Source organism: Photinus pyralis, unplaced genomic scaffold (genome assembly GCF_008802855.1).
Source record: "Photinus pyralis isolate 1611_PpyrPB1 unplaced genomic scaffold, Ppyr1.3 Ppyr1.4_LG8, whole genome shotgun sequence".
NCBI lineage: Eukaryota > Metazoa > Arthropoda > Insecta > Coleoptera > Lampyridae > Photinus > Photinus pyralis.
Genome location: NW_022170819.1, coordinates 2056105 through 2076696, shown reverse-complemented (window position 1 = coordinate 2076696; position 20592 = coordinate 2056105). Strand labels below are relative to the sequence as shown.

Here is a 20592-nt window from a genome sequence, read left to right as displayed (position 1 = left end):
CTGTGTAAAAACTTGTAAAATTATGGTACATAATCAAATTGATTTTTACTAAACTTTTTCCTAGACTTTCTGAGTAGTAAACTCAGAAAAAATTCCTTCCTTTGGTCAAGCCTCGGCACCACAACCAACCAAATAGCGCAAAAAGTAGAACAATAGATCTTAAGATAAACATCTAGTAACGATACAGCCAGGACAAACAGACCAACGGGCAGACGGGCGGGCGAAAAAAATAATGTCTCGAGAACCGGGGGGCCATATTCGGTCAATCGGTGAGGCACGTCGGTCCGGTAGTTTTCGAGTAATTGCAAAAAAAACATTTATAGCCGATAAATCGCGTTTCTCCCTCCACAGGGCACATTTCTCGATCGATTCGAATCGACCGTGCGTCATTCTTTGGCAAATGTATTCCGATTGGTGCCGTTTGTCGATAGTAGTGAGTAGTTTTTTTGAAAAAAAGAGAAGTGATTTTTTTCGAGAAAAATTAATATCTACGTAACCTGTGAAAGTACGGGACCCTTAAAATATTTAAGGCGCTGCAAAAAATGCTACCCCATCAAGAAATGAACAACGAACATTCGTTAAATTCAACTGTTAAATTCGGACATCTTATGATCAAAATTCCAACTGTTGGGCATGGATACAGGGTCGCTGATAAGATTATCGGCAAAAATATATCGAAATATGTCAAAAGTTTTGGAGTTCTTCAATGTCTACTAGACAGTAATAATTTTAATTATACAGGGTTGCTCATAAGGCGCACCAAAATTTAATAAATTTCTGCCTACTTTAGGTTTGCGAAATTTTTTAAGTCATTCATACCTCGCACTCTTATATTGCGGGGTGGTTCCTTTACGTAGTACACCGAAATTTTTGTTTGTTTGATAGGTTATGTTTAAATAATCTATAACCAACCCTTAAACAACCCTTAGTAATAAATTTCCGTCTGCTTAAAGTTAGCGAAATTTTTTAAGTTATTCATACCTGCATGTATAAAGCACTCGTTATGTTGCGGGGGTGGTTCCTTTACGTAGTACCCCGAACATTTTTGTTTCTGTGATAGATTATGTTCAAATAATCTGTAACCAACCCCTAAACAACCCTTTAATAATAAATTTCCGTCTGCTTCAAGTTTGCGAAATTTTTTAATGTAATTCATACCAGCTTGTAAAGCACTCTTATATTGCGGGGCTTGTTACTTTATGTAGTACACCGTACATTTTTGTTTGTTTGATAGGTTATGTTTAAATAATCTATAACCAACCCTTAAACAACCCTTTATTAATAAATTTCTGCCTACTTTAGGTTTGCGAAATTTTTTAAGTCATTCATACCTGCATGTAAAGCACTCTTATATTGCGGGGGTTGTTCCTTTACCTAGTACACCGAACATATTTGTTTTTTTGATAGATTATGTTTAAATAATCTGTAACCAACCCTTAAAAAACCCTTTAATAATAAATTTCCGTGTGCTTCAAGTTTGCGAAATTTTTTTAAGTCATTTATACCTGCATGTAAAGCACTCTTATATTCCGGGGGTTGTTACTTTATGTAGTACCCCGTATCCCGTACCCTGTATATTTTCTAATATTTCAATTTTTTTCTCAATGTTAAGCAAAATTTGTAATAATATATGTACCTAAGTTCAATCGTTTCCGGGTTTACAAGTATTGTCAATAAAACGCTATTATTTTAAAATTCATTAATAATTGAACAAAAAACAACCACAGAATGTTTTCAAAAGAAATTCGTAATGTCATTAAATATTGTTCTTGATTCAATACATTTTAAAGCAAACCTTTTATTTTCAAAACTCGATACCTAACTCGGAAACGATCGCATTTTGGTACACTATGCTCAAAATTGAGAAAAAAATTAAACTATCGCATAATATACAGAGTGTTTCTATTTAAAAAATGCAATATTAGTGTGCCATGCCTTTATGACTAACCTTGTATAATTAAAATTACTACTGCCTAGTGGACATTAAAGAACTTCAAATCTTTTGTATGAACCTTTTTTTGATACCTTGTATTTTTTTCCCCGATAGTCGACCGTTTCCAGAGTTATCAGCGACCGTGTATAATGCATTTCGATGTTTTTATAATGAAATTGATGCTAAGTGATATGAACATTTTTGGTCAATTGCACTTTGTTCATTTACGAACTCATCTAAAAAACCGATTGTCTTGTGCGCTCTACAAAAATTCCCAAAAACGTTTCCGCGCAGTTTTCATCACGTAACCAAACGCAATCTCGCCAGAAAAGTTACGATTTCCTGACTTGTTTATTTACGGAAATTCGATAGTTTTGTCCAAACGTGGGTCTTATCACGATCCATTATCCCAAGTACGTGTATTTTTGGCCGACTGATAGGAATTTTGACATTGTCATCCTACTTCATCGGGGTGCAGCTCGTCTAGACTTTTATTACCCCCTATTTATTCCCATTGGGTTCAGTGAAATCTTCGCGACACTAACCCACATTTCGCGGCGTGCGGTATTTACGAAACCGTTGTTATGTCATCGGGAATTAAGCGAACAATTAAAAAATGTGACAGTTTCATAATTGATTACTTAAGCGAAGGTGCAATAACTTATTACGATCACATTGATGTACCTACACCAAATTTTGATTGACATGGACGCTGCAAAAGGGGACGTCTGGTAGCTACAGTTAGTTTAATTGTTTATGGTGGTAATTTATGTAACGTGTGCGTTACCTAACGTTTTTATTGATGTTAGTTTATTGCACGCAAGGAACAAAGTCGGGTTTTCGTGGCGAACGCATACGAAGTGAAAAGTTCTTCCTGAGTTGGCGCCTAAACTACCGACACTGGTGGGTTTGCTTGGGAAAAGGTGCGCTGTTTGACTGTTTTCGAATTCGAACGTCAGTTTGAAATCGCTATTGCCAACGTAAACGTGCTACGCTGCGTCGATTGTGGACGCGAAAAGTTCGCCGATAACTAACGGGCGTTGTGATTTGGCCGCTATTTAACGTTTTTTTCATTGTAATCAGTATTTTTATTAATTTATTTTCGAATGTTAGCCTCGTAAAAACAGCAGCTGTAGTTTATAACGACGACTTCATGTGGGGGCGAGTGCACTGACCTACCAAAAAAAAGCTTTAAACCAACAGTTGTAAAAAAATATTAGATAATCACCGAGGGTGATGCGACACCTACTCGCCCCAAAAATGGAAAACACGCTTCGGTTCCACTAAAATCCTCGTGCGCCAGTTTTGTGTTTTCAGTGTGGAAAGCCCTGATGAGAAATACAGTTCCAGGATAAATGTAATCGGGGTGTTGTGATTTCTGGTGCCGTAATTCGGCTTAATGCGAACCCTGGCGGAGACTGAGAGGAGCACACTGCCAAGGGGGTGGGTTAGACAGGCCGTCATGGGGGTGCTAAGATGGAAAGAGTTACCACCTGGAAGGACAGACTATTCCAAAACAGCGACGCTGCAGGTGCTTTTTTTTTTCATTTACTTTAACCGAACTTTCACAGGACCTACTTCGAGACGTTTCGATTATTTGCAGAATTACGGAAGTCTGCTCACTTTCTAATTAGTTTGGGTAAAAAAGTTCGATACCGAACAGTTTTTTTAATCGGCCCGATCGGATTAGCGCATAATTTAAAATTAACTCGACCACTCATGGCGGAATCGAAGAAAAAATCTAAACACATGTTCGCTATCTACAAGGTTGCCTTAATTTATGTTAAATTAATCAGCGTAATCTGTTTTTTCTCCACCTATCGAACAAAAAAAACTTCTTGGTTTTCGCAGTCTTAATCCCCCGTAATAATCCCATTGACCTCCGGAGACAAGCGGACAATGTAAACGACCCATTCTCCCTTCTCCAGTGGTTCAATGCACCAAATTCCCTGAATTCTGGCGAATTTGCAAACACTTTTGGATAAATAAACGTGCGAGTCTGGACTGCGTCTGTTTGACCCAGTTCGTGTCTCATTTTTCGGCAGATAATTAAGAATTTCAGCGGCGGATTTTTGCAAACTTCCTGTGTTTGTATTACACAATTATTTCTCAAGCATATTCTAAATCGAACGCGCTTGTGCCATTTTTACAAAATCAAAGGTATCGATCAAGCACAAGAATTTAAATTTAAGGGTCTTTTTCTCTGGGAAACCGTCTTCGTAAAAGTGTTAGGAGTATTCTCCGAAAGAATTATTTTCGTAGCATCCTCAGGAAACTTTTGTGACAATCCCAATTTATAAAATCTTAAAACTTGACTCATTGAATCTATTTTTTTCCCTGCTCGAGAGACGAAATTTGATGAATCAAAAAAGGAGAAAAAGTCAAAAAATCAATGAATGTGTGGATGATTATGTTTACAGAGTCTACGATCACTGTCCCTGCAGATCTCACAATCCGGGGTTTTGAAATTAACATTTTTTTAAGGAAACTCTGTCTTACCTATTATTCTTACACGCATTGTAGAACATGAAATAATTTCACTTCCTCGATTGAGTACGAGGGGTAGATCACGAGGAAAATTCTTATCCTTCACATAGGAACTTTCGAGAAAATAGCTGGGAAATATAACGGAAATGGACGAAATTAGAAGAAATTTTCAAAGGAATGAGGAAATTGTAGGGAAATATTCGGAATTTTGAGGAAATCTAGTGGAAATTTAAGGCAATGCTAGAAATGTTGGGGAAATTAAGGGAAATGGTGGCAATTTTTAGGAAACGTAGGAAATTTTGGGCCCCTAAAATAAGTCGTGACCATCCATACAGTGGGGTCATGTAACAGTGACAGTAACCAACCTTCTTATTTTATATACCACACCCTGTATATTCAACTTTTGGATTCGTCAAAATATTCTAGACATATTTCATATACAACTATACCTTCAGCTGTTGCGGAAGTAGTGTTTTCGGATTTGTTGAAGGAATTAACTTAAAAAATTTGTTAGTGTTATATTTTTGAAAAAAGGATTTGACATACAGTCTCTGTGTACATTGAAATGTACAGGGTGTTCCATTAAAAAAAAATAAGTTTGGTCCATAACTTTTGTACCTGACCCCGTATACTTATTTTGAAAACGGCAAATTATTATAATAAATATCATAAAAAAATATTCATGTGATTCAAAACGATTCAAAAACAGATTTTTAAATCTTTTTTGAATCAATATTGAATTTTTTGAATTTGTAGTGTTATATTTTTGAAAAGATAATTTAATATACTGTCTGTATAGATTAAAATATACAGGGTGACCCATTAAAAAAAGTGAGGTTAGGTCCATAACTTTTCTGCCTGACCCCGTATACTTACTTTGAAAACGGCAAATTAGCATTATATAATTAAACTAAAGAAAATATTGGGTGATTCTGAAATTGCCAATTTTTTTGATTTTCCCCCTATCTGTTAAGCAAACGAATATTTATAATTTTTGATTTTACCATTTTAAGTTTGGCCCAAAAAGAGCAGATGACGCCTACATTACTTTTTTGATAGCACTAAAATTTAAAAATAATGTATACACCCTGTACATAAAATATGTCTAGAATGTTTTTAAATTCCGAGAAAATTTAGAGGAAATTTTAAGGAAATGTCGAGGGAAATGTATCTTCTATAGGTAGCTAACTATAGTCGCTTATAAATACAATGCTATACAGCTATAAGTAACGTTACTCATTTCCGAGTTCATTTCATATTAATTTGGAAAAATTGTGTGTAAATTTGGGAAATGTTAGGGAAATTTAGAGAAATGGTGTCAATTCTTAGGCAATAAAGGAAATCTTTATCCCCTAAAATAAGTGTTGACTAGGGAATGCAATGCCAGGATCCCGCGGGATTTGCGGGACTGAGGAATTTGTCGGCCAAGGGGCCGACTCTGAAACGATAACGGAGAAGTTATTTTTTAAATAATTGCGAGAATAATTGTTACACTTTTTTCGTTAAAAATGTACTATGATTTTTGAGGCACTTTAGAAGTTCACCTTTTTGTGCTTTACAGGTGAGGTTTTTTCGAGGGTTTTTTTGAGTTCTAAGTTAGACCGAAGGTACTTTTTTGTTAAATATGTATTGTGATAATTAGCGATTTATTTCAATACAGAAGTTAACCGCACAGAATTGCTTATTTGCCAATTTATTTAAAGTTTTGCGGGATCCCGCGGGATTTACATCTAACAATGTCGCAAATCCCGGGATTGACATTTTGCTGCGGGATTGCATTCCCTAATGTTGACCAACCCTGAGGGGTCTATCACGAGGGAAATGCGTGTCCCTCGGATAGGAAATTTCGAGGAACTATCTGGAAAATACTCGGGAAATATGTAGGAAATGGACGAAATTAGAGGAAATCGAGGAGGAAATATTGTAAGGAAATGTAGATGAAATGTTAAGGAAATAAACTGTTTCTAAAGGACTCAACGTTACTTAATTTCACGTTAATTCGGAGAAATGTTGTGTAAATTTAGGGAAATGTAAGGCAATGCTAGAAATGTTGGGGAAATTAAGGGGTTAATTTTTAGGTATTGAAGGAAATCTTTGCCCCCTAAAATAAGTTGTGACCAACCCCCAGGGGTTAATCACGAGGGAAATTCTGGTCTCTCATATAGGAAATGTCGAGGAAATACTCGAGTCTGCAAAATATGTAGGAAATGAGAGAAAATTTTGAGAAAATAGGGGTAAATTCTAAAAGAATGAGAAAATTCTGTGGAAATCTAGAGGAAATTTAAAGAAAGAAAAGGTTTCGCGTTAATCCGGATTTGGGGTAATGCTCGGGGTAATGTAGGCAACGTTAGAAATATTGGGGAAATTAAGGGGAATGGTGTTAAGTTTTAGCTATTGAAGCAAATCTTTGCCCCCTAAAATAAGCAAGGTTCGCAAATGGTCTCTTTTTTAGACATTGGTCTCTTTTTTCAATGCTGGTCTCTAAAAGTCTCTATTTTTCATATTTGGTCTTTAAAGTCTCTAAATTTTGCATGTTAAAAAAGTATAATTCATAACTGATAAACCGCAGAAATTTTACTGTACATTTTTAGCGCATTTTTTAAGAATTAAAAAAAATGCGTTTTATCCGTCCGGACCCACTTCTGCCGTTTCGAACTACTTCTAGGAGAATGGTCCTAGAGTCCTGGAATTCTTTGCAGTAGGGAGCCTATACCTTGAAGGTGTGCCAGACGGCCACCAAATTCTCTGTCTAAAACGGGGGCCCCCCCTCGAATTATTTCCTGAGATACTGTTTTTGAAAGTAAAATGTGCATAACTTTTACATACGACAACCAATTGGTCTCAACGAAAGGAACCGTGTTCTACCAACTATACTGCCCTTCTTCTGTCCTCTTATCAAAGTACGGCGAGGAGGGGCAGGGGGGGGGTGGAATTAGTTTTGTCCTTCATGGTACTCTAATGAAAGGTCTCAACGAAAGGAATTAATTTTTACCAACCATAGCCCTCCTCCTCGACCTCTTATCGCGATCGGGTATATTCCCTTATACCTCGAGAACGGATTGTCGGAAGAGGGCACTCACAAAGGGCGATTGGGACGTCTGCAAGAAATATATCCATTGGTGATGTAAAAAAAAATATTTGAGTGAAAAAAAAATGCGTTTTATCCGCACAAGAGTTGTGCACAATTTATGTTTAGATATATTGCCGTTTATGTATCTCATCTATTACAAAATAAATATTTTTTGCTTAATTTTGTATGGAAATTGGTTCTCAAAGGTCTCTAATGGTCTCTATTTTTAAATATGTAATTAGAGACAAAGTCTCTATTTTTTTGCTAAAATCAGTTGCGAACCCTGAATAAGTCGTGATCAACCCCCAGGGGATAATCACGAGGGAAATTCTGGTCTCTCATATAGGAAATGTCGAGGAAATATGTAGGAAATAAGAGAAAATTTTGGGGAAATAATTAGGGGTAAATTCTAAAGGAATGAGAAAATTCTGTGGAAATCTAGAGGAAATTTAAAGAAAGAAAATGTACCCATTTCACGTTAATCCGGAGCAATTTTGTGTAAATTTGGGGAAATGTAAGGCAATGTTAGAAACATTGGGGGAATTAAGAGTGACAATTTTTAGATAATGAAGGAAATCTTTGTCCACTAAACAGTTGTGACCAACCTCGAGACGTTTTGACCACGAGGGAAATTCTTGTCTCTCATATATGACGTTTCTAGGAAATAACTAAGAAATATGTAAGAAATGGGACGAAATTCTTTGGAGTGGAATGAGGAAATTCTAGAGAACATTCTGAGGAAATCTAGAAGAAATTTTAAGGAAATAAAACGTTTCTATAGGGAAGTAACGTTACGTAAATTCGGCGCAATTTTGTGTAAATTTAAAATTTAAGACAATGTTAGAAATGGGAAATTAAGGTGACATTTTTAGGGCATAAAGGAAATCTTTCTCCCTATAATAAGTCGTGAGTAACCCCTCGTCCATACCCAACGTCCACTAAGTCGGCGCCTCTGGCTTATTATTTCCCTGACTGCGTAAGGGATGGCATCCACATATACACATTTGAGACTACACGTTTTGGACGAAAAAAGTAGCACCAGGGAGTCTGGGGGTTAGTTCGTCTGGGAGACACACGATCATTCATCTCAATTACGCTAAAATTCTCATGGGAGTTCTCAGGAAAAAAAGGGTGGGAGGGATGCCATACCTCGCCGGCCCACGGGTACTGTGTCCAGCCTTAAAGACTGATGATGTTTTCAGGAAAGGACAGTCGAATCTTCCTCTTCTAAGGAGGATATTCCGTAATCAACTGAATCGTGGTGCTATGTGGGACGGTATTTTCTCGAAAATTCTCAATTACGTTTGAAAGGTAATCGAATCTTCGTGTACTCGTGGATGGAGGTGGAGGGTGTTCCATCCCAGCTCCATTAAGTCGGCGCCTCTGACTGATTATTTCCCGGACTGTATTATGGACACATTTGAGACATTCAATGGCTGTTGTATTTTGCCTTCGGTACACAAATCTACTCATTAAGTACTAAATTGTAGTGTCAATCAATAATATCGCAGTTCTATAGCGGAAAATTTTTTTGGACTGCTCTATCAACGCGGGGAGGAACAGTTTGGTAAATCCTTTTGACGCTGATAACAGGAGAAGTACGCAGATTTCTCCCAATTCTTAAAATAAAATCTCGTAAACAGCATCAAGCTTATCAGATTTTTTATCTAGGCATATTTAATCTCCAGCCTGACGAGAAGTAAGTCGTCAAAAGAGTGTGTTCCTTTAATTTTCTGTGCGATCCCACACGCCGTCCTACCTTTGTCTAAGCGTTCGCGAATTTCTGGTCGCGAGATGAAATGAATCTTGGTGGTTATTTGGTCAGCGGAAAACGGTCGAGGTTGGTGGCTTACCGAAGACCGGTGGAATTGAGTCGCATATTTGGAAGCGTGAGTATAAATAGAAATGTAACCATGACGACAGATTGCTAATGCGTTTAGTTGGGGATGTTGAGAGCATGCAAAAATGATGATTGGTCTCATTAAAATTCAAAAGCGGTCTTGAAGCGTTTCCGTCTCGATCAGATCTATCTGCCTGAAACGCGCGCCGTAGTTTTTTTTTGTGCGGAAACCTATCAAACTAAAAGTAATATTTTTATGATTGAGGGGACGACAGAGAAATCCAATTTTCAGACTAAAAACATTCACTCGATGGAAGTTTTATTAAATCTTCCGAGCTTGGAAAACAAATTTATTTGTCTTTTCCTCGTTCCTTATTTGGGAGAAATCAAGACTGGGTCATTCTCACCTTATCGTTTGGCCGGTCTACAAAAAATGAGTCCCCCCGATTCTGAAATTGAATAACGTTGCGAAAATATCGAATTCCGTCCGCCAACAAGCGACTTTGTATAACTTTACACTGATTCTCTTTCGCAATCCCGTTAAACTGCTTTGAATCGAGATCGAACAAACATTTGCACGGCAACGTCGTGTTTGCGCAAAAAGAAATTCACTTTGACCTTACCCAAACGCTCCACTTCCATTGTTGCGTTCTATTAATATTGCATAAACGTCTCCCCAGGAAACTTGGGCATTAATAAGTGAGTGGATGTTGACAATTCGGTCGTATTGGAGAATGGAGAACAATTGAGGGAACATTATTTCAGTGAATGAGTTTTAACAAGTATTAAGTCACAGCGCGTTTTAATGCGCTAGCATTAACTGGAACTGCTTATCTTACGAAAATATTTACCGTTTCCTAATGCGAAATGCTAACCTTTAATTTTTATTGTTTGATTACGTATTACGTATTCATTGGCTCATTCAGTTTCTAAAAGGGGTTCGATCGGTCTAAAATCCAATCGATTCCAGACGTTCATCGACTGGAAATACACCCAGTTTTGCCAAACCCAAAATTCTCAAAAAAGTTTAGAGCCTCTTCCGGAAAGTAATTTGTAAACATGCAGGGCAAGTTTTCTAAAATTAAGAATGGCGGAGAGGGGGGGGGGATTTACAGAATAACTTTTGAGCCCTTTAAACATAACAGCTTAAACATATTTGGTGTATTATAGTAGAGAAGCTCAATAGGGGATTTTGGAATTTACTCGATCGCGTAAGGTGGGTTGACTACGTGGTGAAAAGTGTGCATTTCAATAATCTGACCATAACTTATTTGTTTTAATGCGTCTTCGGTGTCTTCTCTTTCTTAAGATTCTTTGCGTTTTTTAGATTCTGGCATTCCATTCAATACAGTTTTTGGCGAGGTTTTTGGGATAATTTGTTACGAACGAGTACTCTGGAGTAGGCTTAGGGGTAGGGCGAATATTTCTTGGGGGAAATGTATACTTACAAATTTTCCTTTCAAAAATAATAATCCGCGAGGCACTTTTTTTTAGGAAAAATGTAGGTCAGATGAGTTACAACCAAGTTACATCCATTTGGTGTGGAAATCCATGGATATCCACCGGACATCTTTGGATATCAACGGATCTACATGGACATCCTCGGATCTCCATGGACATCTTCGGATCTTAATGGACATCTTCGGATCTCCATGGACATCCTTGGATCTCCATGGATATACTAAGACATCTGATATGTTTTTGGAAATCCGCCGGCGTCATCGAATTTGCTCTAGGACCTAATTACACACCTAGGTGCTTTGGAAAGCCGGGAATAGCCATTGATGATAGAGAGAAGTTCAGAAATATTCCTTAGAACTCTTACCATTCGAAATCTGTTGCAATATAATAATATAATATAAAAATACATGCTCTACAAAAAAGTTCATCACAGTTTTTTAGCGCATTTTTGTAAATTTATTTGTAAAAAGCGTAGCTGCTGGCTGGCAGTAAATGCGGGCCTATAGAAGAACGCTTGTAGAAAGACGAGGAATGTACATACACCTACCGGGGCCGTGTACTTAACAACTTTAGGGACGGGGCTGTGGAGGGTCGCAGACATCTGGGTGCCAACCCCTATCCTGCTATACTAACCTGGAGATTTTTGAGTTTTTTTCTTCTTTCATAGTGTTGATCTGATTGCTTTCAAATTGGTGTCGTCGGATAGATCTTAAAAACGCGTACGAACTCCTGCATTTTGTGTTTTTTTCATAGGGGCGAAATTAACTACCTTTTGCAAGGCGCGCGTCTTCGAGGGGTAGTCGACTTAGTGCGCCAAAAAGTTTCTTAGAGCTTTAATAGCGGTCCCCCTATTTTGTGGCGGGTTTTTAGCGAAATGAACGGGACTTCGGGAGTGGGTACCGACAAAGGGAATGCGGTAGCCCCCGACAAGATCTTACTGATGCTGGAGTCAAAACTTCAAACACGATGTATATCCTGGCTTTACTATAAACGGTCGTAGTCGATCGGTGCTGGCCCTTCCATTGGAAGCATCCAACAGCCAACAACATGATTTCAACGAACGTCTTCATGTAACTGAATTTTTACGTAGGTACGAATCGCTTTCGGTTTTTTCTGTAATTTCGGTAACAAAGGCCTTTGATTCCAAAGTCTCTTGATTTTGACCAACAAATATCCATATTAAATAAAGCGTCATTACTTTGGTCGATCGTGGTCTGTTAAAAAATGTAAGGATAAGTTAATTGTTCGTAGAAATTCCGCGTCGCTGTTAACAAACCAGAATGACCTTATTCTTAAGAGATTTCTGTATACGCTCGAATCCAAATTACTCCTTTAATTATAAAGATATCGGGAGAATGTTTACAACCTCAGTACTGATGACTGACTAGAAATTTACTTGTTTGCACATTAATAATGAGTAATGATAGAATTCAGCAATCACTTTTATCGCTAATAAGCACGTATACATAACATGGAAAACCAGGTGCCAAATTCTTGACAGAACAGCTTCCTAGCTTAAACCAAAAAGGTTGTAAAAGTTTGTAGTTTAAACAAAGAAGAAATGTGGTTTACTATTTGAAAAAAAAAGTTTTATGACATCACGGCGCTAAAAACTCAGATAATAAAAAAACGTGTTTGACATTATGACCCAAAATTTTTGGCGAATTGGAGAACAATCTTAATTTTGGAACATTTTTTCTTCGTTTTTTTTGCTATAAAGCCTGACACAATTTTTATAGGTTGTATACACAGAAAAATACGATATTTAGAATAATTTAATACACATGTTGAGTTATGTAATTGAAAAAAAAAGTTCGATGACGTTGCGGCCCTCCAAAATTCTGTTTCAAAAATCCGTTATTTTTCGTTTCCTTATGCCTAATATACATATCCAAAATTTGACAAAAATTATCTCGGAAAATTGCACGTACGTACGTACGTATCTTTTTGATGAGTTTTATGCATATCGTGTAAGTTGTTTCGTAGTTTTAAAGATAATTCGATTTGTAAGAAAAATTGGGCATTTGCAAGCGTCAGTATATTGTCAAAATTATTACTTAAATTTTGATTCCAGGTTTTCTTATCCTGGGTTAAGTAAAAGCATTGAATAAAATTTTTATTCAATGGTAAAAGTCAAATAAATACATCTACTATGAAACATTAAAAAAATAGCTCTCTGATATTTTTCAAAATATCTTGGTTTTCCTGGTTTTTATATTGTAATCTTAAATAAGTTATATGTAATTTACATAATAACGAGGTGGCTATGCAAAAAAAGGCAATTGTTATCTGCCTCGTCCAAAGCAAAAATAATTTTTTCGAATAATTCATTTAAGTCTAAATACTGGAGAATAAATTTGATAGTAAAAACATAAACAAGTATCTTGGTTTTCCTATTTTTTATATTTTAATTTGAAAGTTCTAATTTACATAATAACGAGGTGAATATGGAAAAAAATGCAACTAATGTCACTGACTGGTTGACATTAGGAGTTAAATTAAATTTGCTTTATAGTCAAATGTTTTTACTTATTCTCCAGTTTTTGGACTTAAAATGAATTGTTTGAAAATTAAATTAATCGATATGATTTTCGTTTTGGACGAGATAGATAAAAATTGCCTTTTTTGCATAGCCAACTCGTTATTATGTAAATTACATATAACTTATTTAAGATTAGAATATAAAAATCAGGAAAACCAAGATATTTTGAAAAATATCAGAGATAAGGACATTATTATCAAAAGTTGAAGATTTTTGGAAGAGCTAAAAGATGAAAAATATACAGGGTGTTCCATTTAAAAAAAGTGAGATTTTTTAATATGAAGTTTTGTAACTTTGGATCTAGAAAAAAAACACCCTGTAAGCTATTTTTTTAATGTTTTATAGTAGATGTATTTATTGGACTGTTACTTAATCCAGGATAAAAGATATAAAACCTGGAATCAAAATTTAAGTAATAATTTTGACAATATATTATATACTGACGCTTGCAAATGCTCAATTTTTCTTACAAATCGAATATCTTTAAAACTACTAGTTTTTCGGATATTAACCATATAATAAAAAAGACGTACAATTACACGTAGAATTCGAAAATGGATTCAAATACAGAGGGTTCTATTTAAAAAAATGTACCATTCTGGCGCCCTGTATAATTCCAAATATTTTTAAAATTTGGAGAATATTCAACCATATCATAATACAAAAGCACTCGATCGAAAAATCTTATCTTCAAGGCATTAAGTTACTCCGCGTAATCGTTGACTCACTCTACGGAAAGAAATGTTATTCTTTAAAGTTGCATAAAATGATCTAAAACGTCGACATTTGATAAAATTTTGAAAACGGTTATCGTGATAGCCACCTAACGGAAGCTAGGAAGTTAAAAAGTGTTGTATTGTAATTATCTCATCTGTTTTCCCGCCTACGAAACAAAAACAGTCCGAATCACAACACTAACAAAAGCAAAAGAATCCATTCCTTTCATGCGCGCATATCATTAACTTGTACATAAGTTCATACATGTCACTTATACTTGAATATTGACGACGATATCCTCTAAAGTCTGAAGATATCCTCGAAAATCCTAGAATATCTGCGGATATCCACCCGATGTCCTTGGACATCCGCAGACATCTTTGGATATCAACCGGATCTCCTCCACGGGGGCATCCTCGGATATCCTGCGGACATCTACCACTGTGTACACTGGATATCCACTGCGATTTCCCCCTCGAGTTACAATAAAGAGAAAAACTTTCGGGGCAATTTAATCAAACTGTCTTTGGCGAAAGGAATAAGAAAAATTTTAAATTCTAAAGATCTGAGCAAAATTGTCTAACTAAGCGAAAATTTGTTTGAAACGAGAGCGTTCTAATGGAGAAGTTATGCCGCAATTTTTAATAATCCACCCCAGACTCCGTTCATAATAGAACACCATCGCAAAAACAAACTAGAGTCTTAGCAGGAGGATCTCAATTATCCTTCCTTGTGCAGTAAGTTCACGTACCCGGTGCCACTGAAAGTTTGATGCGAATATTGCACAAGAAAAAGAACAATTACCTTTACGTGACTCTTTAAAGTCCATTACGCGTGAGCGACGAAGGTAGACGAGGAAGTTGTTTACTATTAAACTCCTCCACCTTCGAAAATTACAATAACTTGTAGGCGACCGAAATGGTAAGGCTACGAATTTTTGTGCGATGGTGTAATTTTGTTGAAACGCCTGGGATTTTGAAGTGATCCCTTCAGCGCCGCGGCCAAATTAGTGATTGGTATTCAAGTGGATAGATTCTAAAAGCCGCCGACATAACTCAGTCAGGCTGAAGTGTTAAATTTTGTAAAATGGCCGCGTTTGATTCATTTTTGGGCGGTGTATTAAATATGTAATGCCGGAATTTAAAGTGTGGTCACGTTTCGTAGCGTTTCAGATACATTTTCCTGCCGGAATTTCAATGAGCTTACCTGTAGAACTAAAACACACAGTGCATTAATCCCAATTTCGTTAAGGGGGAGGCTTATCTTGCGCAAGAAATGATCTTAGAAAGGATTAATTTGTAGAATTTACGTTCGTTTGTGTCAAGGTAGCTCTTCGCCTGAGGATATGGAGCTAACTTTCACCTTCGTTCCGATACATTCTGCTCCAAGCTCCATCGGTCCTGTTTATTCACGTTTACCATTTTTAATTGCGCGACTGCGATTAATTACCACTCTCTAATAGGGGTATAATTTTCCACGTCGTTGCTTCTTTTCCTTGTTTATTTTTGTTTTCGGAATAATTATCCCTATTTACCGATTCAAGGCAATCCGCTGTGTTACCTCGCCATGACGAATATTCCAAAATATATATTCGTGCAGGTATTAGGATGAGATGACACGATCCGTTCGTCGAACTATTATTAGTGTTCGAAATTTGATCTAAAGACTGGAATTCTGTCACATTCTTGCGCTTATTTTAGCTTTTCGATATTGCAACTAAGCTTAATCAAGCTCAATCTGGATTTGCACGTTCGTGTCATTTCAAGTGAGCGACCTAATTTATTTCCAAGCTCAATTTGCCGATTTAGCCATCCGCGACATGGAGATGAGATATCGAATTAGTTCACACTCGAGAAACTGATGCATCCTTCATTCACCTGCACAAAATTGGCGCTTTGATTAAGAGATCTGTAGAAAGAAACTCCCTGGAAATTGATGATTAAGCTATAACACGCTTTTTTTCCTTTTTTTTAATAATAATAATAATATTTATTACTGTTAACATGCCAATAAAACATTTACAGAAGTCAAAGGGAACAACACATCATTTATACATTTAATTTGTTTATACCTTTTTAAAATCGAGAATACAACTTCCCATGAATTGCTTCATTTTAAACTGTATCTGAGCCCAACATTTTCTTTAGCAGAAATCTGCTTGGTCTCTACCTCGGTCTACATGTCCCAAGTACCATTTTTCAGGTACAATTCCTTCTCAAAATTCGATCACGGAATATTAACTTTTCAGTATATTCGTCCATGAAATATTCCCGGAAAATTTACCCTCGAAATATTGGCACCGAAGGGAAATTGCAGCCGTAGAAATTCATCTTTTGGACTTTGAAATTTCGAGTTACTAGTGCAAAAGAAAATTCACAGTTAAGTTGAGAGTCAGTAGTTTAAATTAAATCCCCGAAGTTCATTCTGAACCATTAAGTTTAATTCAAACAGAAAAACATTAAAGGGCCACTAGCATTAAGCCTGAATTCCGAAAGCCGAAAATGAATTTAGTCCCGAATTTCTCTACAACGTGTCAAGTTGATACTCACAATAATTTTCGAGAAAAGACCTTTGGACGTAGCACCAGGATTTAGTAGATCATTATCAATGGAAGATTCTACTGCACTTTCCAAAAAACTATCATGGGAGTCTTTGAGGCTGAACGCTTCAGTGAAAGAGCGCACTTCTGGTGGTGGGGTGGGGGGATCGAATACCCCTCAGTATTTGAAGATTCAATTACCTTTCCCCGAAAACTACCATGAGAATTCTAGCGTAGTTGAGAAGAATTATTTAGTTTCGATTTGCTGAAGGTATTCCAGGCCCCCAGTGCTACCTTTTTCCTCCAAAACGTGTAATTTTGAAATTTTTTCAGAAATTGTGTATTCCTGACTATCCTCGTTGACATCGAGAAGGGTGCAACTTTTGTAGTACACCAAATATTTCTATTTAATTGTGGATGTTGTTTAAATAGCTTAGAAGCAGAGCTGGGCAGAATACTTTCAAAAAGTATTTGAATACTAAATAGTAAATACTTTACACAAATCAAAGGTATTTGAATACTAAATACTTTTACGTCCAGCACAAGCGAATACTAGATACAGATACATTGAAAAATATTCAAATACTTGTCACTCAAATACATTAAAAATTTAAAATAGTATACTAGATAAAAGGCTTAATACTACTTAAAAAATCAAGTTATACTTTGTATGGGGTTAGCTTTTTTTATATTTCTATTGTTATATACAAATTTAAGGGGAGTAAAAGCGTATTATTATTATTATTATATTATTATGTAGGAGGTACCTACCAGGACCTTTCTTATACCAGTTATATCCTTAAGAATACGTGTACCAGTTTTCAAAGCGATCGTACGTCGTGCACATGATACGTACGCCTTTCTGAAATTAATCCTAGCGATTTTGGAACAGATCCATTTTTGACCATCCGTTTGTCCGTGTGCATGATAACTTGTTTAGAAACGTGCGATCGCTTTGAAAATTGGTACACATGGTCTTAAGGATATAAGAAAGGTCCCTATTGTTTTTAAGTTACGTAGACTATCGAGTTCGGTATTCAGATGTATCGGATTTTTATATTTGATTTTGTGACAATGGAAACTTTCCCTAAACATTTCTAAATTGTTCTCAAATATTTGAATAACTTAAAAGTACTGCCTTTTTTTGAGGCCGGAAAAAAATTGTCTGAGATCGATCGGGAAAAAACATTTTCTTATAGAATTTGGCCCGTAGAATCCATAATTTCAAGCAGTTTTAAGATTGGGCTACTAGTTCAAAAGTTACAGCCCTTTGAATTTTTTTTCGAAATTTGTTTTTTGTCCATAACTTTTTATTGAGAGGTCTAATCGAAAACGTACGAATTGTTTTGGATTCTACGCACCAAAATTAATAAGAAAGTGTTTTCCCGAGAAATTTTGGTGTAGTCGATTTTTGGTAAAAAAGGAAGGTTATACACTGCCTTTTTTTGAGGCCCGCAAAAAAAATTGTCTCAGATCGACCCGGAAAAAAATTTCCTTATAGAATGTGGCCTGTAGAATCCATAATTTCAAACAGTTCCAAGATTGGGCTACTAGTTCAAAAGTTACAGCCCTTTGAATTTTCTTTCGAAATTGGTTTCTAGTCTATAACTTTTGATTGAGAAGTCTGATCGAAAAAGTACGAATTGTTTTGGATTCTACGCACCAAAATTAATAAGAAAAAGTGTTTTCCCGAGAAATTTTGGTGCAGTCGATTTTTGGTAAAAAAGGAAGGTTATACACTGCCTTTTTTTGAGCCCCGAAAAAAAAATTGTCTCAGATCGACCCGGAAAAAATTTTCTTATAGAATGTGGCCTGTAGAATCCATAATTTCAAACAGTTCCAAGATTGGGCTACTAGTTCAAAAGTTACAGCCCTTTGAATTTTCTTTCGAAATTGGTTTCTAGTCTATAACTTTTGATTGAGAAGTCTGATCGAAAAAGTACGAATTGTTTTGGATTCTACGCACCAAAATTAATAAGAAAAAGTGTTTTCCCGAGAAATTTTGGTGTAGTCGATTTTTGGTAAAAAAGGAAGGTTATACACTGCCTTTTTTTGAGCCCGAAAAAAAAATTGTCTCAGATCGACCCGGAAAAAAAATTTTCTTATAGAATGTGGCCTGTAGAATCCATAATTTCAAACAGTTCCAAGATTGGGCTACTAGTTCAAAAGTTACAGCCCTTTGAATTTTCTTTCGAAATTGGTTTCTAGTCTATAACTTTTGATTGAGAAGTCTGATCGAAAAAGTACGAATTGTTTTGGATTCTACGCACCAAAATTAATAAGAAAAAGTGTTTTCCCGAGAAATTTTGGTGTAGTCGATTTTTGGTAAAAAAGGAAGGTTATACACTGCCTTTTTTTGAGCCCCGAAGAAAAAATTGTCTCAGATCGACCCGGAAAAAAAATTTTCTTATAGAATGTGGCCTGTAGAATCCATAATTTCAAACAGTTCCAAGATTGGGCTACTAGTTCAAAAGTTACAGCCCTTTGAATTTTCTTTCGAAATTGGTTTCTAGTCTATAACTTTTGATTGAGAAGTCTGATCGAAAAAGTACGAATTGTTTTGGATTCTACGCACCAAAATTAATAAGAAAAAGTGTTTTCCCGAGAAATTTTGGTGTAGTCGATTTTTGGTAAAAAAGGAAGGTTATACACTGCCTTTTTTTGAGGCTCGAAAAAAAATTGTCTCAGATCGACCCGAAAAAAAAATTTTCTTATAGAATGTGGCCTGTAGAATCCATAATTTCAAACAGTTCCAAGATTGGGCTACTAGTTCAAAAGTTACAGCCCTTTGAATTTTCTTTCGAAATTGGTTTCTAGTCTATAACTTTTGATTGAGAAGTCTGATCGAAAAAGTACGAATTGTTTTGGATTCTACGCACCAAAATTAATAAGAAAAAGTGTTTTCCCGAGAAATTTTGGTGTAGTCGATTTTTGGTAAAAAAGGAAGGTTATACACTGCCTTTTTTTGAGGCCCGAAAAAAAATTGTCTCAGATCGACCCGGAAAAAAATTTTCTTATAGAATGTGGCCTGTAGAATCCATAATTTCAAACAGTTCCAAGATTGGGCTACTAGTTCAAAAGTTACAGCCCTTTGAATTTTTTTTCGAAATTGGTTTCTAGTCTATAACTTTTGATTTGAGAAGTCTGATCGAAAAAGTACGAATTGTTTTGGATTCTACGCAACAAAATTAATAAGAAAAAGTGTTTTCCCGAGAAATTTTGGTGCAGTCGATTTTTGGTAAAAAAGGAAGGTTATACACTGCCTTTTTTTGAGGCCCGAAAAAAAAATTGTCTCAGATCGACCCGGAAAAAAATTTTCTTATAGAATGTGGCCTGTAGAATCCATAATTTCAAACAGTTCCAAGATTGGGCTACTAGTTCAAAAGTTACAGCCCTTTGAATTTTTTTTCGAAATTGGTTTCTAGTCTATAACTTTTGATTGAGAAGTCTGATCGAAAAAGTACGAATTGTTTTGGATTCTACGCACCAAAATTAATAAGAAAAAGTGTTTTCCCGAGAAATTTTGGTGTAGTCGATTTTTGGTAAAAAAGGAAGGTTATAACCTGCCTTTTTTTGGGGCTCGAAAAAAAAATTGTCTCAGATCGACCCGGAAAAAAATTTTTCTTATAGAATGTGGCCTGTAGAATCCATAATTTCAAACAGTTCCAAGATTGGGCTACTAGTTCAAAAGTTACAGCCCTTTGAATTTTCTTTCGAAATTGGTTTTTAGTCCATAACTTCTGATTGCGAAGTCTAATCGAAAAAGTACGAATCGTTTTGGATTCTACGCACCAAAATTAATAAGAAAAAGTGTTTTCCCGAGAAATTTTGGTGTAGTCGATTTTTGGTAAAAAAAGGAAGGTTAAGTATTCAAATACTATGCGAAGTATTCGAATACTTCTCAAAGTATTCAAATACCTTGCGAAGTATTCGAATACTTTACGAAGTATCCAAATACTTTGCGAAGTATTCGATTACTAAATATTTGTGAAAGTATTTGAGT

At 35.9% G+C, this 20592-nt stretch overlaps 1 protein-coding gene across 1 annotated transcript in view; it reads left to right on the top strand.

Moving 5' to 3' along the window:
* Positions 1–2835: 2835 nt before the first annotated feature.
* The window catches only part of LOC116178291, a 36740-nt gene continuing 18983 nt past the window's right edge, over positions 2836–20592 (top strand). Inside the window, exon 1 of the mRNA XM_031497752.1 lies at positions 2836–3464. Coding sequence (XP_031353612.1) covers positions 3333–3464 — 132 coding nt within the window. The 5' untranslated portion in view covers positions 2836–3332. The remainder of the gene's footprint in view (positions 3465–20592) is intronic.